The sequence below is a fragment of the Loxodonta africana genome, chromosome 3 (assembly GCF_030014295.1).
Source record: "Loxodonta africana isolate mLoxAfr1 chromosome 3, mLoxAfr1.hap2, whole genome shotgun sequence".
NCBI lineage: Eukaryota > Metazoa > Chordata > Mammalia > Proboscidea > Elephantidae > Loxodonta > Loxodonta africana.
The window spans coordinates 76044057-76072045 of record NC_087344.1 but is presented as its reverse complement, the minus strand read 5'-3'; the positions used below and the strand labels follow the sequence as shown (position 1 = coordinate 76072045).

Genomic DNA, 27989 nt, shown 5'->3' with positions numbered 1-27989 from the left:
CCCCTTATCCTGAACGTCTATGGGAGGAGCTGCTGGGGGATTCTTGCCCCCGATCAGGTCACGGACACCACCAGCCTCAACCCGAGGTGTCTGCCGCCCCCAGGAGCTCAGAAGGCAGGAGCGGGCGGGTCGATCCTTGCAGAAGTTGGGGCATCGCGGAGCAGTGCCTCCACAAGCCGGCGCCCCCGGCAAACCAGGGACAGACAGGGACCCCTGGCTTCCCCGCGGGGCCTCCAAGGGCACCTGCCCAAAGCCACCCAGGGCTTGGCGGTCGCGGCTGGAGGAGCGGAGCAGGACCTACCAGCGGTCGGTGGGGGCGGTGGCCGCCTGGGGCCTTCCCAAGGCTCGGCCGGCGCGTCACCGCGGGGGCGAGGGGCGCCCGGGCTGCGGCGCAGGAAAGGGCCCTGGGAAGGGGCGGTGGCGGCGCCCCGGGTGGGGCCCCGGCAGGACTGGGGCGGGGCCTAAGCAGGACCGCGGGGGGGCCGGGGCGGGGCCAGACTTGGCGACTCAGAGCCCGCACTGCCCGGCTGGAGCCGGCAGCCTGCGCTGGCTATGAAGCGGCCCCGGCTGCCGAGCGGCTCCGACAGCGAATCCGACGGACCCATCGACGTGGGCCGCGAGGGCGAGCTGAGGTAAGGGCCGGGAGTGAGGGACCGAGAGCGCCGAAGGCGAGCGGGGTGGGGCGCGCCCCGGCGTGCTCACCGAGCACAGGGATTAGACCTCCTGTACGACCTCAGGCGACCTCGTGGGAACCAGGTGTGCGCGACGGCCCGCAGGTGTCTGCGCGTGGGGGCGTGTGCAGTGTGTGCTGTTACACGCACCGGTGCCTGGAAGAGTGTGTGCTCTGGGCCTTTTAGGGCTCGGGATGGGTTCACGGAGGTAGAGTTCAGCTCTGGGAGCTGATTTGTAGTTGGTGACTGTCTTTTTGTCGAAGTGTGAGGGTGAGGCCATTGGTGGGAACTTTTCCCTGAAAATCTTAGGAAACTCATAGACTATTCCGGGTCAGGAATCTGCTGACCAAGCCAAATAACCGTATTTTCCCAATTTTACCCCAGCTTGGGTGCACTCTTCACATAGTCTGCAAAAGGCTTCAGGTGAAAAAAATGCATTCTCCCTTGAACAAAATGGATTTTGAAATTGGTATTGAAGAAAATAACGCCCAGCTTAGGGTAGCTGACTTGCCCATGGTGAGTGTAAGGGCTGGGATTCCAACTCCAGTGCTCTTCACCACACCCATCTGCCACCATGTCCTTCAGCTCTGGGTAAATATTCTGACCTGCTTCAAACCTGCAGAACAAACCACATGTACTGTTCTGCTGCTTCCAAGCTCTGTGACCTCTCTAAACCTCAATTTCCTCATCTGTAAAATGGGTATAAATCATAGACCTTGCCTCACAGGCTTCCTGGGAAAATCAAATAAGATAAAGTATGTCATGGGCTTAGCACAAGGCCTAATGCATAGCAAAGCTTAATTAGTGCTAGGCACCTACCATGTGATACCCACTGCCCCCAAAAGAGCAGCGAGGACTGACTGGGAGTCTGCAGACCTGGGTCGCAGCCCTAAATTTGCCACCAAATCACCATGTGACCTAGAGTCATTGCTTTTCCTACCTGAGCCTGTTTCATTATCAGTAAAATAAAGGAAGATGGGACAGTGGGAAGGGGGGAGCGATCAGACCTCTCCTGGCTCATCCAAACCTGACTCTGTAGGATAGACTTGCAGGAGGTTCAATTAATTCTTAGGGATGTTTTTGATGGCATTTCAGAACTTTAATGCTCTCCAGTTTTCTGAGACGGGCGAATCCTGCCTCAATCACAAACCGTAGTAAAATGCCACCAGCTTCCAATTATTTATAGTTTATAACAGAGTATAGGACAATAAATATCTCCTTGCATCCTGTACATTAGGTTTTAAGGTATATAATATAATTTCGGAAACCCTGGTGGGGTAGTGGTTAAGTGCTACGGCTGCGAACCAAAGGGTTGGCAGTTCAAATCCACCAGGTGCTCCTTGGAAACTCTATGGGGGGTTCTACTCTGCCCTATAGGGTCGCTATGAGTCGGAATCGACTTGACAGCGCTGGGTTACTGGGTAATATAATTTCCTCTGCAATACATTAGCCTTTTTAATTGTTTAGCTGAAACTGCTATTTAGAGAAGTAATTCTCCTAGCTTGTGCCTGCCAGAGGCAAGGAAGGGACCCAGCACCATGTGGTGGGGTGGGGGCAAGGGGATCTCAAATTCGTTGCTGATGAGCCTTCATGGATCAGAGCATGAAATTGGTGCCAGAGAGCTAGGTTGATCAGAGCCAGCTTCTGTCCTCCAAGAGCCTGTAGCCTGGTCAGTGACCTGCCAGGTCACACAAAGACCACAGACAGGATGGAAAGAGAGACAGAATGTGGACTGTGAGGGCACTTAAACCAGGAGAGGTCACTCACAACCCAAGACAGCAGGGAGGGCTTCTTGAAGGTAGTAGCATTTGGGAGGAGGCATCAAGGATCATTGGGCAGTTTTTTCCTATAAAACATGTTGTCATTTCATCCAGAGCCCCTTTTTAGAGACTGTCTGATTCTTAGAGGAGCAGACCCCCTCGGAGGAAAGAAAGCAGTGGGACATCTGGCAGAGGCTGACTTACAGACGCCTCTTTGTAGCACTCACCAAAAGGCCCGCCCCCCAGCAGACATCAATGCTTCAATTCAGGGAGTGCTGAACGATGACTGCTGTGGCCCAGACCTAGGCTGGGTGTCAGGGCCCAGATGTATCCTGCTCAGCCTCTGGCCCCAAGGGACTCTCAGGGAAGAAGAGCTTCATGTACAAAGAACTCTAAAGTGAGATAAACAGTAGCAAGGGACGCAGGACTGGGGGAGCCAGCCTCCCCGGGGTCAGAGGCAGGGCGCAAATTCCCCACACTCAGAGACCTGAGAGTCAAGAGCAGGGCTTGTCCCACCAGCACGTGGGCTGCTGCCTGGTAGGATCCTGCCCCTGCCTGTGGGACTCACCCAGAGAACTCCTCTGTGAACCAGGCCCCCTGACACATGCTGGGTCCAAACTGAAAATATCGTCTCTCCCTTCCCCCTCCACAAACATTGAGTGAGCACCTGCCACATGTCAGGCACTGGGTCAGAGGCTGTGTGTCATTCCTAAATGGTTTAAGGCACAAGGTGGCCTTTGAAGTCAGATAGACCTGAGTTTGACTCTCACCACCATAACTTGGGCAAGAGACTCTACCCCTTTCTGAACCTCAGTTTTCTTACTTACAAAATGCGGATGTTAATAACCTACCTCAAAGTCCCTGGGTGGTGCAAATGGTTAAGTGCTCAGCTACTAGCCAAAGGGTTGGCAGTTCGAACACACCCAGAGGTGCCTCACAAGACGGGCCTGGCAATTTGCTTCTGAAAGGTCACAACCTTGAAAACCCTATGGAACACAGTTCTACACAACATACCTGGGGTCACCATGAGTCAGAATCGACTCCAAGGCAACAAACAACAATATGAAAGCACGTAGCTCCTTGCTTTGACACAAGGTAATTTGCAATAAATGCTGCTCTTTAAAAGGTCACCATCCAGCTGGGGAGGGGTGCCATGTTCGTGAGGCAGCAGGATCGGTGAAAAGACTGGAAATCTGAAGACTAGGTTTACTGGGCAGGATTCTTAAATTAACTCTTTGTGTCTCTGTCACCCCATCTATAAAAGTATTATTTTTCCTAAGTGTGAAAAAAAAAAAAAGTGTGAAGTGCCCCAATAATATTTAACTCAAGGACTACTGCACAATAAATGAAACAAGTGGATGTAGACATGCTGTCTAGAACATAATGTACTGAGACAAATGATGGGACAGTGAGTATATAGAGTGCGCTGGGAAGAGCACTGGATTGAAAGTCAGTAGACCTGACTTTAGTTCTAGATCTTCCTCTTTGCTGTGTGGCCTGGGGCAGATCTCTTCCCCTCTCTGGGTCTCCTGATTTTACAAATAGGATCAGTGCTCTCTGAGGTCTCTCCATTGTTCTTTCTTTCTTTTTTTTGCCTTTGGTTGAGGCAAAATGAGTAAAGGCATTGGTAAGGGTCCCACAGGGGAGTTCCCAGGGGCAGTCAGCATAGAGGGTGGTCAGGACTGGCAGCCAGACTGCCTGGGAAGCTGCCCCCACAAAGGGACCACCCTGGAATTCTGGCTAGGGGCCACTGGGGGCCCATGGAGCACATCTTGGTGGTCAACGCATCTTCTCTGGGTCCATGAAAATCTGCCTTATTTTCAAACTCCCAGACAAGAAGCTCCCACACCTCCTCCCACTATCAGGGCCAGATTGCGGGCTGGAAGCAGACTCTGGCTGGGGCTTTTGGGAGCTTTAAGGATCAGGGGACTTGAGGGCTATTCAGACAGACAGGAAGTAGGAATTACAAGTGAAAACAATGCTGAATTTGGAGCCAGAAGACATGGATTCCCATACTAGCTTTGCTCATTAGCAGCTGCGTGGGTTAGGCAGCAGCCTGAGCTCCCTGAAGCTCAGCGTCCTCGTCTGTACAGTGGGGCTCAGATAAGGAAAATATACATAGTGGTGCATAAGAAACGGTGAAGAGAGGTTGGCCTGTGAGATATGGAGGGGGGAATAGCCCTGCAGAGAACTACTGACCAGGAAACAGGAGAAAGGGAGGCCACAGCTGCCTTGCCCTGAAATGGGTACGTCAGCCACAACAGATGGTCCCTGAGGAAGGATCAGGCTGAGAGGCAGTGACGTGCGCGATGCTAACCCAATACCCTGAGAGACACCTTATCCAGTCGGAAGGGACAAAGGCCACATTTCTTAGTGTACATTGGCTCTCAGGGCTTGTCCCCAGGGAAGCTTTGTCAGCATGCTGCCCTACAGATCATAGGTTCTGGCTGTCTGAGCCCTGGACCTAGCTTGCTGGACCCTCCCTCTTGGGTCCCTTACCAGCCCCGTTTGTCCAGATGTTTGGGTGGGAGATATCCCTTTCCAGACATGGCTGGATGAAGCCAGGAGCATAACACTGGGATTCGACATATGGTGATCTGGTCTCCTACAACTTTCTCTTACTGAGCAGTGGATGAAAATGACCCAACCCCAAACGCTGAGAGGGTAGTCACATGGGTTAAGAGCCTCCTGGTGAGCTATATATGATCCCATTCCACAAAGGCCTACAACACAGATTTTATAGTGCTCACCTCTCTCTTCCCCAGTGATGCCAAAGACGAGAGCCAGAGGAGGAAGCCCTACCATGAGCTCTGCCATGTTCCAGGCACTATGCTGAGTACTGGGGCTACATTACTGAATGAAAGAGATGTGATTCATGGCATCATGGACCTTATAGACCTGTTGGAGAGATAGATATTAATCACACAGTCACATAAATATAAAAGATCAAATTGGCATAAATGCTGTAAATGCAGAATGCTTGGAGAGTATAGAGCAGAGGACACCACCTAGTTGCTGGGGGGAGGAGTGGGGGGCTCAGAAAAGGCTCCACAGGGAAGTGACATTTGAGTTGAGATCTGAATGATGGTAAAGGTTAGTAGGCAAAGAGTCCAAGACTTGGGATGGGGAGGTGGGGTGGACAGCAGAATTCTAGGCTATGGGAACAGTATGTGCCTCCACAGGTAGGAGTGTAGACTATTCATAGCCTGGAGCACACAGAGCAAGGGAGAGTTGAGGATAAAGGGTGACAGGAGAGAGGTGAGTCACCTGAAGGTTAGTGCCCTTGATCTAGAAGTATTGATTGGGAAGCCACTGAAGTGTTTTAAGAAAATTACAAGATCAGGTTTGCATTTAAATGATCGCTCTTCCTGCAGCATAGAGATAGGCTTGTAGGAGATAAAGGAGGTGCAGAGGGGCCCCACAAGAAACTATTTCAGCAGTACAGGTAAAGATGACAGAGGCTTGGTCCTGAATGGCAGTAGGGCTGAAGAAGATAGATGTGAAACGCATTTCAAACAGGGAATTGTCCATTTTGATGAGGCAGGGGTGAGGAAAGAGGAGGAATCAAAGATGGCGGCCAGGTTTCTGTCTTGCAGAACTGGAAAATTGGGGTTGCCTTCACTAAGATGTGGAGCCCAGGGGGGAAGAGAAGCTGGCATGGAACTGGGGCAAGCTTAGGGGTTCCTGTTCAGATGTGTGGAGTTTTGTTTTCAGAAATAACAAGGGAGTCACCTTGTCTGAAGTTGTTTGTTCACATGATGTCTCCCCACCAGATGGTGGGGCTGGGGACTGGCTGACGTCTCCTCAGCCGCTGACACCAGCCAGCCCTGGGCCTGAATGGGGCCTCTGAAGGATTGGCCAAATGAATAATACCTCAGCGCAAGCCAGCAAATCTTTTCCATTCTAAGAGAGCCCTGGAAGCAGGAAACCCATTAGGAGGGTGAGCAGTTGGGCTGGAGATTATTTTGGTCAAAGTCTGAGCAGGAAAAGCCCCGGGAGGAGTGAGCCTATTCCCTGTGATGGGAACTCCTGGGGTGTGAGCAAACATCCATCATTCATTCAGCCAGCTGCAGAAAGAAGGCCGAGCCAGGGTGGGAGAGGAGGCCCGAAGTGATGGGGGGTTGAGGCCCTCAGGGGAGGCCAGGGCAATGTCCCGACAGGGGCCTGTGACCCAGATGCCGCCTGTCCCCGCCCCCACTGGGGCCGCGCCGCGTGGGAGGCGGCGGCAGCTGCAGGGCCGGCGAGGGCGGGTGGCCGCCGCGCTCGGCCCGTGGGAAGCGGCGGCATCTGCTCTTTCCACGCTAGTTCCCAGCGGCTCCCTCTGAAACCCAACCCGCCCGGCCCGGCCCCACCGCCGCCTCCGGCCCGTGCCCTCGCCGGCCCCGCCCCGCGGGGATCGGGTTGCAGAGCCCGAGCCCCGGCCCGCGGTTCCCCGACGCTGCCTGCTGCAGCGAGAGGCGAGGTCGCAGCGCGCTGGTGCCAGGAGCCACCCCCGCCCGCCCGGCCCGCCCCGCTGCCGGTCACCTCGCGAGCGCGGCCCGAGCCGCCGCCGCCTCGGAGGCAGGAAACCCTGAGTGCAGGGGAGGAGTTGGCCCGGGAGAAATGGGCCCCCGGGGAGAAGGCAGAGAAAGCGTCCCTCCCACGCCAGCCCTGCGGCTCTTCCTGGCCTGGGAGCCAGCGGCCGCCTGGGAGGGGGATATGCTTTCCGACTGCCTGGCCTCCGCGAGGTCAGCCCAGGCCACGGTGATGGCCCCCGAGTGCTGAAAAATAAGCCTTTCTCTTCGTCTCCAGCCAGATGGCCAGGCCGCTGTCCACCGCCAGCCCTTCACAGATGCAAGCCAGGAAGAAACGGAGAGGGGTGAGTGTCCATCACAGCTGAGTTGCCCAACAAAGGTTTGCCCTGCTCCTCCAGGAGCCTGGCCCGGAGGGAGACTCAACACCCTGAAGCTAGCTAGACTGCCTGGGTTCAAATCCTGCCTCTGCCAGTAATTAGCAGGGTGACTTTGGGCAACCACTTAACCTCTTTGTGCCTCATTTCCTCATATGTGTAACTAAAATAATGATAATACCAACCTGAAAGGTTGTTTGGAAGGTTAAGTGAATGAATGTAAAGCCCTCAGAACAATGCGTGACATAATAAACCATTACCGTTGTTATTACTGTTACACCTATCTCCTGTCTCCTCTCTGAGCCCAGAACTTTCATTTTGTCTCAGTGGGTCTAGGGGTGGAGGACAGAAGGAGGCTCCCCAGCTTGATGCTGGCAGTCTTGTCCCAGACCCACTTTTCCCCCAGGATGTAGCTGTGTTGAGTAGAAAGAGCACTGTACAGGGAATCTAGACACCTGGGATCTGGCCCCAGCCCTGCCACTCACTAACCATGAGACCTTAGGCAAAGCGCTTATTTTCAGCCCTCATTTTCTTCTTCTGTAAAATGGGTGGGTCATCATTTCTGCTGATAGTATCCTAACGGTCAAGGGGTTGCGCTTGACTAGTAATCTAAAGGTTGGCGGTTGAAACTCACCCCGCAGTGCCACGGAAGAAGGGTGTGGTGGTCTGTTTCCATAAGGATTGCCATGAAGAAAACCCTATGGAGCAGTTCTACTTTGTAACACGTAGGATAGGCATGAGTTGGAATTGACTCCATGGCAATAGGTTTGGTTTTCAACAGGTTTTTCAGTATTCTGCTACCAGTATTGTGAGGTGAGAATGAGATAGTTCATATCAAAGAACTCGCAGCCTAGGACTCCTCAAACCTTCCAATGACCCAACAACTGAAAGAGTAATCCTGGACCAACAGGGGACGACTGGCGTCCCCAGTCCAATTGATTGGTACCCTGCTAACCTGTTACCCCGTTTTACCCATTGCCATAAAGTTGATTCCAAATCACAGCGACCTTATAGAACAGAGTAGAATTGCTCTATGGTGTTTCCAAGGCTGTGTATCTTCATGGAAGCAGACTGCCACATCTTCCCCCCTCAGCAGCGGATGGGTTTGAACCGCTGACCTTTTGGTTAGCAGCTGAGCATTTAACCACTGCACCACCAGGGCTCCTCTGCTGTACCAGTGGTTAAATATTTTGAATATCATCCCCACAGACCAAGACAAGAGACCTGAGTTCTACTCCCAGCCCTGCACTTCCTTACTGTGTGACCTTTAGCAAATCACTGTCCCTCTCTGAGCCTCAGTTTCCTCCTCTATAAAATAATAGATTTATCTCCCTCAAAAATATTGCAAGGGAATATATGAGTCAATGTTCACAAAGGCACATTGGAAATTTTGATGAAGTGCCCACATGTAGCTTCTTGCCCTTGTTTTTTAGATCATAGAGAAACGGCGCCGAGACCGCATCAACAGCAGCCTTTCTGAATTGCGGCGCTTGGTCCCCACTGCCTTTGAGAAGCAGGTATGTGAAGTTGCTGATCCTGCTAGAGGAAATACTGTGTGGGTGGCAGATAAGGTTCGTTTCTTATGCTATCTCTGTTGGTTGGTAGTGACTGCCCGAGGTGCCGTGATGGCTCACTGACGTCTGTCACTGGATAAGGGGAATCGAAATTTATATTTACTGAGGTCCTACTGTGTCCCAGGTGTTGTACCCTTATATCCATCATCCCATTGAATTGAATCCTCAAAATGATCCTGAAAAGTCAGGACTATTGTGCCCATTGCACAGGTGAGGAAACTGAGGCACAGAAAGGCAAAATAACTTACGCCCAATCACACAGCTAGTATATAGTAGAGCAGAATTGGAACACAGGACTGTGTGATCCTAAAGTCACCTATCCCTCTGCATTGCCAACATTTCCAGAGCTACTTGAAAGTGGAACATGTTGTTCAGGGAGTGAGCACTCTGTCGTTGAACATGTTGGGATGGCGGGCAATCTAGTGGGGAGGATGGGTTGAACCAGATAGCCTCAAAGATTCTTACCCTGTGCCCCAAGGCGTGAGTCATGGGTCATCTGCCTTCCCTTATGCTGGTGAGAACAAAGCAGACATTTCCGTAGACATTCCCTGAACCTTCGCAGAACCAGCCGTGAATTAGACCTGGTGCCTGCCCTCAGGGGATTCACATGGAGAGTCTGACCCTCAGGGTTCACCTGGCGGACCAGGTGATACTTGGAGGCTTAGGAAATATTTCCTGAGAGAGAGAGAGCAAGGCTGAGCAGGTGCTTTGTGGGCAGGATGCTGCGCCAGATCTTGGGTGGGTGCGTAGAAGTGGTCCAGGAGACGAATGGTATGCAGGAGTGGCCGTCTGGGGAATGAACATTGTGCTGATGGTGAGTAAAGCCATGGAGGCAGATGAGGCCCCTCCAGGGAGAAAGTGCAGACCGAGAAGTGGGCCAGTACCCACTGGGGAACGCCACCGTTTAAGGAGCAGGCAGAGCAAGAGGCAAGGCAGAAGGAGAACCAGGAAAAAGTGGTGTCGTGGAGCCAGGGGAGGAGGGGTCTCAGGAAGGAGGGAGTGGTCAGCAGTGTCCAGAGCAGGGGATAGGTGCACTAAGATGAGAACTGAAGAGCCATTGGCCAAAGCAGAAGCCCAATTGCAGGTGGTCGAGGAGCGGGAGGAAGGTGAGAAATTAATTGAGACAGTGAATGCTGATGACACTGCAGAGTAGGGGAGCAGTGGAGGTCAGCTGGAGGCCTTCACTCTTCTGTCTTCTGAACACACAGGGCTCCTCCAAGCTAGAGAAAGCCGAGGTTTTGCAGATGACGGTGGATCACTTGAAAATGCTCCATGCCACTGGTGGGACAGGTACTGTTGCCCTTCTCTTCCAGGAGTCATGCATGTAACAAGTATTTGGCGGCTGGGGCCTGGGAATACACTTCTGAGCAAAGTGGACGTGGTCCCTGCCTGCAAGAAACTCACAAGCAGGCCCAGCTAGAACGTCTGCAAAGCTTGTCTCTCCTCTTCTTACAGCCTCTGCCTCTCACTTGCAGTGTCTCTATTCCTTCCGACCCTTTTCTTTCCTCCACGTCCCCGTCTTAGACCTTGGAGGAGCTTAATTCTGCAACAGACTGTTCCTACTGGTCCTACCCTCCAGGGCTATGTTAAGGATTACCCTCCACGAGCTAATTTTCACCAGGATTCCAGTCCTGCTGAACCCAGGGAGGGGGCCGCCTGAGATTTTAGAGACAGATGTTCCACCGATGTGCTGACCCACTGATTTCGCCTCCTGGGCTGTGTGTCCTTGACAACGCTGGGGTGATAGGTCCTGCTCACATATTCTCTTACATACGGGATTATAATAGAAAGCAAATGTAACTCATTTCATTATTTTGAGCTAGTCCATTAAAATAAACTCTTGGAACTGTGGCTTTTAAGAAGCTTCCAGACAAATGGTCAGTCTGTCTATATGCAGCCCCTCTGTGTGTTTTGGTGATTTCACAGTTGGGAAACTTTGAAAGCTCCCCAGTTCTTGGCCACATAAGACCAAAAAAAAAAAAAAAAAGACCAAAGTCCCAGAAACTTAACTTGCTGCCCCTGAAGGCCAACCTGGTCCTTCTCAAGCCTCGGTGTGCAGCATGTCATCTGGGGCAGGCAGAGCTCTGGGTCACACCCCAGATTCTGAGGCAGGAGGTCTAGATTGGAGTTTAGGAATTTTGCAGGTTTAATAAGCACGCCCAATGACCCTGATGCAGCTGGTCACTTAGAGAACTACTGCCCAAGGAATGCATTGCTAACAGCAGGGATGTCTATCTCTAACCAGCCAGTGGGGGCGTTACTTCAAACTACATTTATGGTTATCCAACTAAAAAATACTGACTAATATTTGGGCAGCAGTTTAGGGTTTTCAAAGTGCTTTCACATGTGTTATCTGATTTGTTTCTCACAAGAGCCTTGAGGGCAGGGGTTGTTATCATTATCTTATGACAAAGAGCTAATGAAAAGGCAGATCACTGAGACTTCAATCCTGGCTCTGCGGTTTACTAGCTTCATCACCTTGGACAAATGACTTAACCTCTCTGTTCCTTGGTTTCTTCATCTCTAAAATGGGAATCATAATAATAGGGCTTTTATGAGGATCAAGAGGAGCCCTGGCGGTGCAGTGGTTAAGTGCTCAGCTGTTAACCAAAAGGTTGGCAGTTCAAACCTGCCAGCCGCTCTGTGGCAGTAAGTTGTGGCGTCTGCTTCCATGAAGATTTACAGCCTTGGAAGCTGTATGGGGCAGTTCTGCTGTGTCCTACAGGGTCGCTATGAGTCAGAATAGACTTGACATTAGTAGGGTAGATGAGGATTAAATTAGATAATGCATACAAAGTGCTTAGTAAGAACTCAATGTTGGTTTTAGAAGAACAGCAAACACAGAAAGGAAAAGGGGTTTGCTCAAAGTCACACAGCTAAGTATATAGCAGAGCCAGGTCTTGTCCCCAAGGTAGCCTGACTCCAAAGATAGTTTTGTGCCAGGCTGCCCCTCTGTGGGGGCCTTAGCCATGAACCAGGGAGTGGATATTCGCTGCCGTAGTGATGAGTCTGCCCTTGTCCCAATGGTGGTCAAGACGGGCAGGTGTGGAGAGGCAGTGAGGGTGTAAATACCTGGGCTGGGAAGGCCACCTGGTCATCCCTCACTGAAGGCAGTGCAAAGAGAGGGTCCCCAGGCTGACATCAGCAGCTGAGGATCAGAGTAGGAGCCTGCTTTCCAGACTCCTTCCAGAGTAGGGTCTTTTGAACCAGGAGACAGACTCAGCCGCTTACAGGGGCCAGGCCAGGGATATAAGTGGTAGTTAGTCATTAACGTATTGAACATTTTTCTGTGTGCCATTTCGTTTAATTTCATCCTCACAACTCTAAAGCCGGGGTCTGTTATATCCTCATTCTACAGCTAAGGAAATTGAGGCATGGAGAGATTAAGAGACTTGTCCATGGCCAGACAGCTAGTTATGTGGCAGACTCAGGATTTGAGCCCAACTCAGCTGCCTCCAAAGACCTCATGCTTCACTGCAGCAGTATGCCACCTTCCCCAAGGGGCCTCCCAGCTTTCTTGGCTGCTGCCAGCAACTCCAACCCTCAGCATCCGGCAGGGTTGTTGTACACCTCCAGGTTGTGCTCAGCCTTTTCACACCTGGCCAGTGTCTACTTAAATGAAGTTATCTTGGCCACAGAATTTCTTCTTTGGATTAATCATGAATTGTGATAAAAATAATACCTTACATTTTATACTGCTTCGTAATTTTATAAACTCGTTTGGTCCTTATAACACACCATCCTGCACCACAAACCAAAACAATCCATTTTTGTTGAGTCAATTCTGACTCATAGTGACCCTATAGGACAGAGTAGAACTGCTCCATAGGGTTTCCAAGGCTGTAATCTTTATGGAAGCAGACTGCCACATCTTTCTCCTGAGGAGCCACTAGTGAGATTGAACTGGTAACGGTTAGCAGTCAAGCACTTACCCACTGTGCCACGAGGGCTCGCATCCTCCACCCCAGGCAGGGATTATTATTCCCATTTTACAGATGGGGAGACTGGGGCTCAGAGAGGTAAGGTGACATTCCCAGGGTCACACAGAGAGCGAATGGGGGAGGCTGCTCCTAAATTCAGATGTTCCGACCACAGTCTCAGAGCTGCTTCCCCCGCCTGGCATGCCGTCATGGTGCCCCTCTCTTTGCAGGATTCTTTGATGCCCGTGCCCTGGCCATCGACTTCCGGAGCATTGGTTTTCGGGAGTGCCTCACCGAGGTCATCAGGTACCTGGGGGTCCTGGAAGGGCCAAGTAGCCGTGTGGACCCTGTCCGGATTCGCCTTCTCTCCCACCTCAACAACTACGCAGCTGAGATGGAGCCTTTGCCCACGCCCACCGGCCCCCTGGCCTTCCCTGCCTGGCCCTGGTCCTTCTTCCACAGCTGTCCAGGGCTGCCAGCCCCGAACAGCCAGCTCGCCCTCCTGGGCAGAGTGCCCGGCCCTGTCCTCCCCAGCGCCTCCTCTCCCACTTACCCCATCCCCGCCCTCCGAACCACTCCCATGCGCCGAGCTGCTGGCACCATCCTGCCAGCCCGGAGGAATTTCTTACCCGGTCGAGGGGCCTCTTCAACCCGGAGGGCCCGTCCCCTGGAGAGGCCAGCTGGCCCTGGGCCGATGGCCCCCAGTGCCAGAGCTGCCAGGAGCAGCCACATCGCATCACTCCTGCGGTCTTCCTCCCCGACGCCCCCTGATACCATGGGGGCCACTGCCCACATGGCTGTTCCTGCCCTCAGACCCACTTCCCCAGGGCTGGTGGGGAGGCCTGCAGGAGCCGCACTCTGCCGCTCCTGGGTCTCCGAAATCACTGAAATTGGGGCTTTCTGAGCTGGCTTCCCCTGCCTCAGGGTGAGGAAGGTCCTTTTTCCAGGAGCTCTAAAAATGGCACTGCCCTTTCTGCTTTAAGTCAGTCCTGCCTGGACTGGCTCATATGTGAAGGTGTCTTCTTTACCCATCCGCGGTCCCCTCCTCCTTTGACCTGTCTCTACTCATTGCTCACCCTATCTTGTCCACCCAGCAGTCCCCAGAGGCTTGGTCTCATTTCTTCCCTGGATGGATGAGTCCTGGGAGAGCCCTTAAGAGCTGTGCCCAGACCCTTCTCCTGCCCCAGCACACATCGGGAGTGAATCTCAGGTCTGGGAACGAAGCTTTCACCCAGAGGGCACAACGGCCTGTTATAGCCTGCTTTGGTGGAGAGGTCAGACCCCAGCAAAGGACAATGACAGACTGGCTGCAGTCTTCCCAGGCCAAGGGGTCAGAACATAGTGTCTGCCTCGCTTCCGGGGCATAGTAACTCAGCAGGGTGAATCTGGGAATCGTCTGCCCCTGCCTACCTGTCTTCAGCCCACCCGATGGCAGTGAACCACAGGACAGACTCGTTCTCCACCATGGCCAGACCTGGGGGCTGGAAGTTCAGCAGGGCCTGCTCCACCCTTCACCCACCACAGACATCCACCCTCCAGCTGAGTAACAGTTCCCTGCATACGGCTGGCCTGACAAGCCTGGCCGGAAAGTTTCTGGGCACCAGCAAGGCTCCTTGATGGGGTATCACTACCAGGCCTTGGATAGCACTCTCAGACAGGACACCGGGTTGAGCAGCTGAGGGCCAGCTCCATCCATGAGGCATGTGATCTCCCTGCTGGGCGTGCAGTCTGGCAGGGCAGAGCTACCACGTGATGGCGCCCAGAGAGAAATCCTCTTGGGATTCAGCACCAGACGCTGTGTGCCTGGTTTGCATCTGGCTCACAGAGCCTAGACTGCTGGAACGGCCACGGACCGTCAGGCTGGGTAAAAATAACTGTGAGGAGGGGCGAGAGGAAGGACGGTCAGAGGTGGCATGGCCCTCCAAGGTCACACAATGAGTTGAAGGCCTGAGATCTTGTTCAGCCGGGAGTCCACGCAGCTGCTGGCTCTGCCGAGAGTCTGTTCACCCAGCTCCAACTCAGGCCGCTCTTCCTCTTAACGGAGGGAGAAAGTGGCCCAGCCATCATTCCCTGTGGAACAACAGAGACTGGACAAGATAGGGGCAGGTCCACACCTGACATTCAGCCAGAACGGTGTTGCTGTACCAGTTGTTAAAATATTGAAACACTTCCGTGCTGGTTGGTAAATATCTGCTTCCCCCAAGTGCCTTCAGGTATACCCTAGGACTCCCAAGATTTGGTTAAGGCCTGGCAGACCCAAGATAGTGGGGTGCCTTCCAGCTGTCATTCTGCACTGGTTATTAAATACCTAGACTATCACCCCTGGGAAGATCTGCCCCCCACCTTTGATGGAACCACCCTCCCCAGAGGCTGAATTTAGGGGGCTCCATAGGCCCAGAAGTGGAGTTCGCAACAACCCCCGGGGAAAATGGCCCTTTCAGGGAAATGGATTAGAGAGCAGAGATTATTTGAGTGACCCAGAAAGCTTTTTTGAAAAGGCAGCTTCTCGAGGAGGGATAAAGAGCTGAAGCAGTTCTCTCACTCATTAATGTGAGTTGGTTTGTGCAGATTGCTTTCCTCCTTGACCCATAAGAAAGGGCGGTCATCTCAGAGAGTGGGTCTCAAGGGAGGTGGCAGAGTGGGTGTAGGGCAGGCCTGCTGGCTCCCAGGGGTTGGGAGGAGACAGAGGGATGCTGGCAGAAAGCAAAGACCAGCTTCACCTTTCTCACAAAGGGGCACACTCAGGACAGGAAGAAGGAACACTACTGCCTTCTCTCCCTGGCCACCCCATGTGGTGGCCCAGCACTCCCAGGATACCAGGTCCATGCTGTAGTCCTGCAGTCTGGCAACTTTCTAGCCTAAGAACCCAAAATTCTCACATAGTGTGCCTGTGGGACATAAATTTCCATGTTTCAAGTACCTAGCTCCAAAAGAATTTGTTGACACCATTGAGGGAGGTAGAAGTGGCCCAGAACTTTCATCTTCTTTGGTCTTGGACCATTTTCCCCCAGAGATTGGCAGGGGGTGGCGGGGGGGTTTGGCAACTGTGTGTATTTGTTTTTGTGGTTGAGGACTTGCATCTTTTGTTTATATTCCCAAGCCTTCCTGGTGCCTGCCACCCCCACCCCTTTGCTGGGATTGTTGTACACACTCAATAAAGGCTTTTTAGTTCTTCTGGAAACTTCCCCGAGATTCCACTTCCTAAATATCTCTGGAGTCCATTCACTTCTCTCTGAATCCATAGCCATCACCCTAGTTGAGAACATCCCCCCTCGCCTAGGCAGAAAGCAAAGACCAGCTTCACCTTTCTCACAAAGGGGAACACTCAGGACAGGAAGAAGGAACACTACTGCCTTCTCTCCCTGGCCACCCCATGTGGTGGCCCAGTACTCCCAGGATACCAGGTCCATGCTGTAGTCCTGCAGTCTGGCAACTTCCTAGCCTAAGAACCCAAGGGTCTTCTTGCTCCCCTCTTGCCTTGCCAGTTACTTCTCAAAAGCAACCAAAGAGATCTTTAAACATGCAAGTTATACCATATCAACTCTGGTTTAAACCCCTTCAGGAGTCCCCTATTTTATTAAAGGTAAAATCCAAGCTCTTTTGGTCCTGACCTTTCTTCCGGCCTCAGCTCTTGCTAATCCTACCCTTGTTTCTTGTACTTTCCCCACCCTGACCTTCCTTCATGTTCTCAACATTCCAATCTCTTTCCTGCCTCCAGGACTTTGCATATGTTCCCTTTGCCCAGAATGCTCTTCCGCTACTCTCTACCTGGCTGAGTTCTTCATATCCTCAGGCCTTGTCCTGTGACCTTCTTAAAGAGGCCATGACTGACCACAGTACTTAGACCCTCCATGTTAATCTCAAAGTCCCCTATTTTTTCCCTTCATGGGAAATTTGTCATTACATATCCATCTGCATATTAACTTGTTGGTTGACTGTCTCTCCCACTAAAATGTAACCTCCATGAGGGCAGGGACCATGCCTGGGTTGCTCTCCACCCTGTACCCAGTGCTAAGCACAGTGCTTGGCTCGTAGTAGGTATTCAGTGAATATTTGTTGAATAAATGAACTGGGGAGGTAAGAACTCTTCTGGACTCATGCTGCTGGACGGTGTAGGCCCTCTGTGGGGGTGAACCCCCAGCTGGAAGACTTTAGGGGGAGGCAGGAAAGCATAGTGAGAGCCAGGGCCATGGGACTGGAAGTTCTGGCAAATGGTGTGGAGGCTCTGGCCAAAGAAAAACGTGAGTGTGCTTGCTCTTGAGTGCATACTGGCAGATGAGAACAGGTGGGGGATCCCTGCCAGCAGGTATTGTTCCCCGTTATTGGCTTGGCTGTCCCTAGTGGATTCCGCTTGCAACAAATTGAACAGTCACCAAGGTCTGCTTGCCAGGCTAGGACACTGTGCAGCTGAGGGGGTGTACCATCTGTCTAAATGACGGTCTGTGAGTTGACAATGGAGAGAGAGGTCTGGTGAGAAGGCTGAGGAGGCCACAGAGGAGTCACTGCCTCTCCTATGGTAGTCATGGGGGAGGGTGGTGCTGGGAAGAAGCCTTCCCCAAGAAGGGTGGAAGAAGGCATTCTGCATGTGCAAAAAACTGGAGGCTTCATCAAGGGGAACTCTAGAAATTGTCTCTGAGTTGAGCACAGGTCCTCAATAACAGAGTGAAAAGTAAGCTAGCCCAAACTTCCTGGGTTCAGGCCCCAGCTCTTTCACTTAGGGTTGTGGCCTTGGGCAAGTTGCTTAACATCCCTGAACCTCACATTCTCACCTATAAAATAAGAGTGCTAGGAGTAATGGCTGAGTGTTAACTCAATGTTAACTGAATGGTGACTATGTGCCAGACACTGTGGTACATGCTTTTCTTGGAATGTTCCCGTTTTACAGTTGAGGAAACTGACACCTATCCCCTAAGGTTAGGTGAGAATTGAATAAAATAATACATGTAAAGCTCTCAGTAACGTGCCTGGCTCATGTGAAACACTCTGTCAATCTTAGATATTAGTGTTGATGATGGAAGGAGGCTGGATCCAAATTGTGAAAGACTCTGAGTGCCATGCAAAGACTTTGGGCTTCGGCCTGCAAACAATGGAAGCCACAAAGATTTTCCAAGTGAATGCCAAGGTCTGAGCAGCGTTTAAGAACTTGTGCTTGGGGTGATATGGAAGACTGACTAGGAAGAAGTAGTTTTTGGACTAAACCCAACTATTCATTAGAATTATCTAGATGCTTTTTAAAAATATCAGTGTCCAGGCCCCAGAAATTATGACTTAATTGGTCTGGGGTAGGGCCTCAGCATCCCATAAGGAGGTGTGAAGAAAGGAACTCAGGATTTCTTTCCTAGCCAAGGTAAATTTCCATTCAGTAGGTGAACTGGACTCCAGCTTGTGAGCCTAAAAAAGGCTGAAGCTTTCTGAGAAATGAAGCAGAAATTAATCTCCACAAGGGCATCTCTGAGACTCTGGACCCTCTCCTGGATCCTGGCCCTTACCAGGTGATTAAGAAATATTGTGTTGAAGACTCTAGGGACTTGTACTTCATTTGGGTAACACTAAATACGTTATGGCTTTGTAGAAAATTCAAGCTATTAGCTTCCTTCCCTCCTGCCTGGGGAAAGAAATGGGAAGAATCAGATCTGGATATCCGCTGATCCCATTAATAACTATAAACATTTTTGAGCCCTTAACCTACATTACCTAATAGAATCCTCATATAGCTCTGTGTAAAACAAAACACCAAACCAATTACCATCGAGTTGATTCCAACTCATGGCAAACCCATGTGGGTCAAAGTAGAACTGCTCCAAGGGATTTTCAACTGCTCATTTTCAGACGCAGTTAGAGGTATGCCTGGGTGGACTTGAACCACCAACCTTTCAGCTAACAGTCGAGCGCTTAACCATTTATACCACCCAGAACCCACTAAAAACCACTACTATCAAGTCGATTCCAACTTAGAGCGACCCCGTAGGGTTTCCAAGGCCATAAATCTCTATGGAAGCAGATTGTCACGTCTTTCTCCTGCAGAGCCATGGTAGTTTCGAACTGCTGACCTTTGGGTTAGCAGTTTATTACTTTAACCACTGTGTCACCAAGGCTTTTACTTGCCACCCATAGCAGGTGTTATTATTATCCCCATTTTTCAGAAGAGGAAATTGAGACTTAATTGTTTAGTGAAATAGCCCAAAATTCACAAAACTAATTAATGTCGGAGCCAAATAAAAACCTAGGTCTACCTGATTCAGCCTTAACCAATATAATACACAGCTTCTGTCTTAGTTATCTAGTGCTGCTATAACAGAAATACCACAGTGGATGACTTTAACCACAGAAATTTATTTTCTTTTAGGAGGCTAAAAGTCTGAATTCAGGGTGCCGGCTCTAGGGGAAGGCTTTCTCCCTCTGTCAGCTCTGGAAGAAGGTCCTTGTCTCTTCTGAGCTTCTGCTCTTTGGCAATCTTCATTTGGCTTGCCATCTCTCTTCCCTCATCTCTGCTTCTCTTGCTTGTTTTAATCTCTTTTATATCTCAAAAGAGATTGACTCAAAACACACCCTACACCAATCCTGCCTCATTAACATAACAAAGACAACCCATTCCTAAATGAGATTACAGCCACAGGCACAGAGGTTAAGATTTACAATCCATATTTTAGGGGGGCACAACTCCATCCATAGCAGCTTCCTTACCAAACTGCTCATTGGACTACAAACCCAATGATGTTTCAGTGGCAGGCTATATAGGCCTGGCAGGCTGGACTCTTATGTTAGCCTGGGAAGCCTTCCTCTGTGCCATGTTCTTCTTCCCTGTGCTAGTAAGGGTAAGGTTCAGCTGCTGTAACAAACAAACAAAAAAACACATTGCCGTGAAGTTGATTCCAACTGTAGTGACCCTATAGGACAGAGTAGAACTGCCCCACAGGTTTTCCAAGGCTGTGAATCTTTATGAAAGCAGAGTGCCATATCTTTCTCCTGTGGAGCAGCTGGTGGGTTTGAACCACTGCCCTTTTGGTTAGCAGCTGGGTGCTTAAACACTGTGTCACCAAGGCCATAACTCAGTGGATTAAAGAAAATAGAAGTTTATTTCTCTCTCATGCAACTGCCTGATGAATTTTCCAAGTCAACAGGAAACTATGCTCCATGCAGACATTCCGGGACCCAGATTCCATCCATCTTGAATCCCCGCCGCCCCCTAGGGCATTGTTGCATATGCATACTTGAAGCTGGCTTTCCATGGGTTTAAGCCAGCAGGAAGGGAAGCGTGGTAGAAAGATAACCACAGTCTTAAAGCCAAAGCCCAAAAGTAGAACACATCTGTCCATTCACATTCCATTGGTGAGAACTTAGATATTTGGCCACATTGAACTGCAGGGGAGGCTGGGAAATGCATTTTAGCCTTGTGCTGTGAAATGAGTGTGAACGGATATTGGTAGATAGTTTCAATCACCCTCCTCTTACCTCCTAGCCTGGAAAGGTAAGAGAGATAGAGGAATCAGGGTCATCAGAAGCTACTAACGCACAGACACACACACGCACACGCACAATCTGGAAATCAGTTTATTTTAAGGATGAGACAACAGGTATAGGGACTCTACCTAGCACTCTCTGATCCCACAGGGGTGTTTGATCCTCTGAAATGGGAGTCGTGTCAGCACTGGGCCCACCTCCTCTGAGAACTTCCCAGAAAACCTGAAGAATAGGACAAGGAGGGTTTGTTACTCTAGGATGGCAGTAGGCCCCAAAACTAACTGATGATTGTCATCACTTGGAGGGATTTTGTGACATATGGAAACCCTGGTGGCGCAGTGGTTAAGTGCTGTGGTTGCTAACCAAAAGGTCAGCAGTTGGAATCTACCAGGTGCTCCTTGGAAACTCTATGGGGCAGTTCTACTCTGTCTTATAGGGTCACTATGAGTCAGAATCAACTCAACAGCAACGAGGTGGATAGGTGGGTGGCTTTCCCCAGAAGCTCCCCTGGGCCCACGGTCATTTCAGCAGCCTGGCTCCCACCTGGGGGAGGAGGTCCTGGCTGAGGCACTCACCTTCCCTGGCTCAGACAGCTATCGCTGCTTTCTTTCTTCTCTTCCTGGCTGCCTGGACACAACCAACCCTGGAGCAGTGGCCTTGCAGGGCTGTGGATTCTGTTTGTGAAAGTTGAATTTCTCAGTGATTAAAAAAAAGAAAAAGCTTGTCATTGAGTGATTCCAACTTATCGTGACCCTATAGGACAGACACAGAAGGCAGAGTAGAACTGCCGCGTAGGGTTTCCAAAGTTGTAATCTTTACGGAAGCAGACTGCCACATCTTCCTCCCGCGGAGCAGCTGGTGGGTTTGAACCATTGACCTTTTGGTTGCCAGCTAAGCATTTAACCACTGTACCACCAGGGCTCTTTCCTTGCTGAAACACCCTCATTAATTACTTGATAGTGGCCAGTGAAAATGGGGCAGATATTGGGTCTCCAAAGACAAATGGACACCCAGGCTCTCTGGACCCTTTTTCACACCCTAAGAGTGAAAGAAAGTGGAAGTGAATCCCAGGACATGAACCTCAGAAAGCTGCCTGGTTGAACTATGCTGCCCTGAGACCAAGGGCCATGTTAGCTCATGCTTGGCTCAGGCCTTTGGGCAAAATCTGAATCCCATTGCTCCATTGGTCAAGGAAGTCTAGAATGGCAATGTCCTATCCGGGACTTATGTTGGAGTCTCTGAAAACTAATGAACCACCCATTGCCTACAACTGCAGCAACCCTAAAAGGAACCCGTCAACAAGAATGACAAACGATAACACTTCCCGTTTGCACAGCAGCGTAACGTCTCAAAGTGCTTTCACATGTCTCACGTCATTTACTTCTTTCAACAATTCGGTTAAGGGGGCCAGGGCAGGAATTATTACCCCCATTATGCATCCCCACGTGAGAAACAGGATCTCATCCAACAATTGCTGAGCACTTGCCACATGCATTTACTGTACCAAGTGCTTTATCTGAAGTAATCTGCACAACTCCATGATTCAGGTTTCAGTTCCATTATTATCTCCATTTTACAGATGAGGAAATAGAGGCTCAGAGGGATTAAGTAGCTTGTGCAAGGTAACCAGTTAAAAAAAAACCAAAAAACAGTTGCCATTGAGTTGATCCCAACCCATGGCAACCATACGTATGTCAGAGTAGAACAGTAGAGTTTTCAATGGCTAATTTTTTGGAAGTAGATCTCCAGGCCTTTCTTTCAAGGTACCTCTGGGTGGACTCAAACCTCCAACCTTTCAGTTAGCAGTGAGTGTATTAACCATTTGCATCACCCGGGTACTCCTGTCGAAGGTAACACAACTATTAAGTGTCAGAGCTCTTAATTGCCAAGTTCTGTAGCCCCTACTAAATGCTGTATCTTTTGTGTCCACCCCTACCAGATATCAGAAGGCGGGTATGCAGGCACACTCAACAGCTCCTGGCTTATACTTAGAGGCTTTGACCTCAGACCCATTAATATCAACTCATTCACTCTTCAGGACACATAAACCAGCTCTATCTTCATTCAACAATGTTTACTGAGCACCTACTATATGCCAAGCACTCTTGTAGGTATTGGGATACAACAGTGAATAAAACAAAACTCCAGTTTCCTGGAACTAACACTGTCATTGGGGGAGACTGACAATAAACACTTAAACAAATACATATATGAAATGTTTGAGGGTAAAGAAAGATAAGGGGGGGTGTGTGTGAGAAGACAGAGAGTGATGGGAAGTGGGTGCTATTTTATATAGGACAGGCAGGGAAGGTCCAAGGTAGCAGTTTGAATGGAAACCATAGGGAAGATAGGAGGGACGGAGCTGTGAGGCTATCTGAGAGGGGAGCGTTCCAGGTAGGGAGCAGCATGGCTAGCCCCAGAGGCCAATATGGCCGGAGTGTAGAGGAGATGAAGTCTGAGAGGTGGAGGCAGGGGCAGGTCATGGGAGGGTGTTTAGGTTTTGCTCTGAGTGAGGTGGCATATCATTGGAGGGCTAAGAGTAAAGGAGACTTGTGATCTGACTTACGTGTTAGGAAGACATTTGGGACCACAGTGTGAAGAATAGACCACCACCTCAACTGCCCACTCCCACAGAACTCACCGTGGCTAAAAACCGCTCCTCTGGGAACTCCTGAATTCAAACATCCCATTCTCCAGCCACCATGTCCTCTCCTGAAAGCTCCCTCTGCTCAACACTCCCATGGTAAAAATTCTCCAGCCTCAAGGAGGTCTGTAAACCACCACCCTCTCACCAGCCACTTCTTGGCATCACTTCCTTTTTTACCCAGCAAAGCGTCCACGGACCTCATCACCGTAGTCACTCCTTGCAAACAAGCTCACCCCTTGTCCTATCTCTCTCCCCATTGCAGTCACTGGGTGTGATGGACAGACTTTAGAGTGGCCCCCATGATACCCGCCTCCTAGCGTCCATTATCTTGTGTAAAAATGATGACGTGGCATCGGACCTCCTCGTCTAACTTAGCAAGGGAGAAAGAGAATCAAGATCATCAGGCCAAGGTTGATTCCTATGAAGTAAGTGGAGGCCAGACATACCTCCTCTCGCTAACCTCTTTTTCACCAGTTCTGACCCCAGCTGTCCCTCCCACCGCCCTCTCTGCTTCTCTGCTGGGCAGTGACATCAGCAGGGTTGGTCTCACCCAGTGTGGTAACTTGTGCTAATTACCACAATATTGTAGCTAAAACGCCAGTAAATTTGAAAAAAATCAGCAACTATAGAAACACCAGCAGCATCAAAAACAAGAATGCGTGCTTGTAGCATGTGCAGATGGAACCATGGATTTGAAGCATTGTTGTAACTGGATAATAGTGACAGCTCTGACCAGAGCACATTAGAAGTTTCAAAAAGTAAATTAGCATAGAGTTTTAGCCTTATAGGCATACTGATACATGGAAGTTGGGCTTACCAAAAAATTTGTTGTTGTAACTAACTGCAGGAATATTTTTATAAAAAATAATAAATTTCTGCTAAAACACACACAAAAATTTTATAGTCATTTTGGTGTCACCTTCTCTGACAGTGACCCCCGGTGCAGTCTGCAACTGCCACATCCCCCTAGTGACATCACTGCTGCTGGGTTGGTTAATTCGTTGCAATGGCCACACGGAGCTCACAGATAATACTCATGATTATGGGGTTTACTAGGGAAATAACAGGTTACAACTTGGGATCAGGACCAACAGGCTACAACTCAGGATCAGGAAGCATTTAGGCAAAGTCTGCCTTCTTCAGTGTAGCACAGCTCCTCTCCGTCCCCTGAGGGCAGGCCTCCTCCTTGGCCCTCAGCCCCTGCTGGGGCCTGGCTTCTGCCCTGCTCGGTCAAGTGTTACAAATCTCTTCAGCTCCTCACTCCGCCAGCAAGCCTCCTGCCTGGAGGCACTCACTCCGTAGCTCTGTGGGTCGGCACGCCCACTGTAGCCACTTTTGCTCTGTGGGCTGGGAACTAGAAAGATGAGGTTTAAGAAATAGAAAGGAATATGTATATGATTTGGTTTCTACACAGAAAATCCAAGAGAATCTACATGCAGAGTATTAAAACTAATAAGAGTGTTTAGCAGGATTGCTGAATATTAGATTATACTACATAAATTAGTAACATTCTTATTTGAATGCTTATTAAGATACCAATAACAAGCAAGAAAATATAGTCAAAAGGATACCATTTTTAATAGCAATAAAAATTATAAGGCACATAGGAATATGTATAATAAAAGATGTGCAAATGTTTTCTCTGAAAACTAGAAAAAAAATTTCATGCAGAAGACCTAAATAAATGGAAATATGTGCTTTGTTTATGGAAGGGAACGTTCAATTCAGTAATGATGCCAGTTAACCTGTAGATAAATCTATTATTTCAAAACATTCCAATAAACTGATCAATCCCCTCAGTAGAATTCCATACACCTTCTTTGCATGGTCCCACCCCGCCTCCCCAAGCATTCCATGTACCTTATCTGCATAGTTAGCAATCTGTCCAATCCCCTTGGTGGGTCACAAGCACCTTATCTGCATAGTTCTACCCAATCATTGTGCGGGAGTTACAAGACCATGCATGACTAAAATGGCTATATTAAGTAATTCACTGCATCGTGTCTTGTATAATCCCTAGCCCTGGAGTGAGGACAGAAACTGTGACTTGCTTCTAACCAAGAGAATATGGCAAATGTGGAGGATTTACATTTAAATCCTTCTATTTTTTTTTTTTATGATTAACCTATGTTATATGGCAAAGATGATGGGATGTTACTCCTGTGATTACCTTACCTTATATAAGAATCTCTCTTAGCACATCGGAGCTAGAGACTCTCCTTGCTGACTTGGTGAGGTAGGCAGCTATGTTGGTGAAGCCCAACTGGCAAGGAACCATGGGTAGCCTCTAGCAACTATGAGTGATCTCCAGGACCTGAGGGCAACCTCCAGCCGATATCCAGCAAAAAGCCAAGGCCCTGTCATTCTGCACAAGAAAATGAATTCTCCCAACAACCTGAATGAGTTTGGAAGTGAATTTTTCCCCAGTAGAGCTTGCAGATGGACACTTGGAGTATAGCCTTGTGAGGCACTGAGCAGAGGACCCAGTAAAGCCATGCCCAGGCTCCTGGCCCATAGAAACTGGGAGATAATAAATGTGTGTTGTTTAAAGCCTCTAAATTTGTGGTAATTTGTTATACAGTGTTATGGTTTGAATCACGTCCCCCCCAAAATATGTGTTGTAAATCTTAACCCCTATACCTGTTGTTATAATCCCATTTGGGAATGGATTTTCTTTGTTACGTTAATGAGACAGTATTAGTGTAGGGTGTATCTTAAATCAGTCTCTTTGGAGATATAAAGCAGATGAAGCAGCAGAGGAGGAAGCACAGATGCAGGAAGAGAAATGCCAAGCCACATAAAGATCACCCTGGAGCAGAAGCTTAAAGAAACAAGGACCTTTCTTCATAGCCTAAAGAGAAAGAAAGGCTTCCGCTAGAGCCGGCACCCGTAATTGGGCTTGTAGCCTCCTAAACTCTGAGAAAATAAATTTCTGTTCGCTAAAGCCACCCATTTGTGGTATTTTTGTTATAGCAGCACAAGCCTAACAATTGTGAGGATGGTGCAGGACCAGGCAGTATTTTGCTCTGTTGTCACAGAGTCGCTATGAGGAGGAACAACTTAATGATACCTAGCAACAACAGCGGATAACTAAACACACTGTAATAGATAATGAATAATGAAAAATATGACTACACCAGGCAAAATCTGAACCCTGGTTAAAACCAACTTCCCACCTATTCTATACCTGCTAGGAAAGAATCAATCAATCTAGCTGACTTGGTTTGTCTTTACTCATAATCAGAAACCTAAAACAGGGAAATCTACTTTGTTCCTCCACCAGACTGATTCTCCAAGTTCCCATGATAACTGTTTGATTACTTGAACTATCTCCTCACAACCCCATCACCCTTCCTACATTGTTCTCAGCAGACGATTCTGCTTCGTTCTCCTTATTTTGGTGTCTTTGAGGATAGCCTTTTTTTTTTTTTCTTGAATCAGCATTATTGAGGTATAATTTACATACAATAAAATTTACCTATTTTAAATGTACAATGTGATGAGTCTTGACAGTGTATACAGTCAGGTCATCACCACCATAATCGTGACATAGAACTTGTCCATCAATCAAAAAGTTCCCTTGTGCCCCTTTGCAGTAAATGCCTTCCTCCCACCCTAAGCCCCTGGCAACCACCAATCTTCTTTCTGTTCCTGTATTTGCCTTTTTTAGACTTTTCATCTTCATGGTGTTATGGATTGAATTGTGTCCCCCCAAAAAATGTGTGTAGACTTGGCTAGTCCATGGTTCCCAGTATTGTATGACTGTCTACCATTTTGTCATCTGATGTGATTTTCCTAATTGTTGTAAATTCTACCTCTACGATGTTAATGAAGCAGGATTGTTGTTGTTGTTGTTCTTAGGTGCCCTTGAGTCGGTTCCAACTCATAGCAACCCCATGCACAACAGAACGAAACACTGCCCGGTCCTGCACCATCCTTACAATCGTTGTTATGCTTGAGCTCATTGTTGCAGCCACTGTGTCAGTCCACCTCGTTGAGGGTCTTCCTCTTTTCTGCTGACCCTGTACTCTGCCAAGCGTGATGTCTTTCTCCAGAGACTGATCCCTCCTGACAACATGTCCAAAGTATGTAAGACACAGTCTCACCATCCGTGCTTCGAAGGAGCATTCTCGTTGTACTTCTTCCAAGACAGATTTATTCGTTCTTCTGGCAGTCCATGGTATATTCAATATTCTTTGCCAACACCACAATTCAAAGGTGTCAATTCTTCTTCAGTCTTCCTTATTCATTGTCCAGCTTTCACATGCATATGATGCAACTGAAAATACCATGGCTTGGGTCAGGCTCACCTTAGTCTTCAAGGTGACGGTTTTGCTCTTCAACACTTTCAAGAGGTCCTTTGCAGCAGATTTGCCGAATACAATGCGTCTTTTGATTTCTTGACTGCTGCTTCCGTGGATGTTGATTGTAGATCCAAGTAAAATGAAATCCTTGACAACTTCAATCTTTTCTCCATTTATCATGATGTTACTCATTGGTCCAGGTGCGAGGATTTTTATTTTCTTTATGTTGAGGTGCAATCCATATTGAAGGCTGTGGTCTTTGATCTTCATTAGTAAGTGCTTCAAGTCCTCTTCCAGCAAGTGAGGTTGTGTGAACTGCATAACGCAGGTTGTTAATGAGTCTTCCTCCAATCCTGATGCCCCACTCTTCTTCATGTAGTCCAGCTTCTCAGAATATTTGCTCAGCATACAGATTGAATAGCTATGGTGAAAGAATACAACCCTGACACACACCTTTCCTGACTTTAAACCAATCAGCATCCCCTTGTTCTATCTGAACAACTGCCTCTTGATCTATGTAAAGGTTCCTCATGAGCACAATTAAGTGTTCGGGAATTCCCATTCTTCACAATGTTATCCATAATTTGTTATAATCCACACAGTTGAATGCCTTTGCATAGTCAATGAAACACAGGTAAACATCCTTCTGGTATTCTCTGCTTTCAGCCAGGATGAATCTGACATTAGGAATGATATCCCTGGTTCCACGTCCTATTCTGAAACCAGCCTGAGTTTCTGGCAGTTCCCTGTCGATACACTGCTGC

At 49.2% G+C, this 27989-nt stretch overlaps 1 protein-coding gene across 1 annotated transcript; it reads left to right on the top strand.

Annotated features, from left to right (window-relative positions):
• The first annotated feature begins 541 nt into the window (after nucleotides 1-541).
• Nucleotides 542-15994, top strand: HEYL (hes related family bHLH transcription factor with YRPW motif like). Its single transcript, XM_010595243.3, has 5 exons — nucleotides 542-632; nucleotides 7223-7289; nucleotides 8753-8836; nucleotides 10102-10183; nucleotides 13044-15994. Exons 1-5 carry the CDS (start codon nucleotides 553-555, stop codon nucleotides 13715-13717), a joined length of 987 nt encoding a protein of 328 aa, XP_010593545.2. The 5' UTR covers nucleotides 542-552; the 3' UTR covers nucleotides 13718-15994.
• Nucleotides 15995-27989: the final 11995 nt, after the last annotated feature.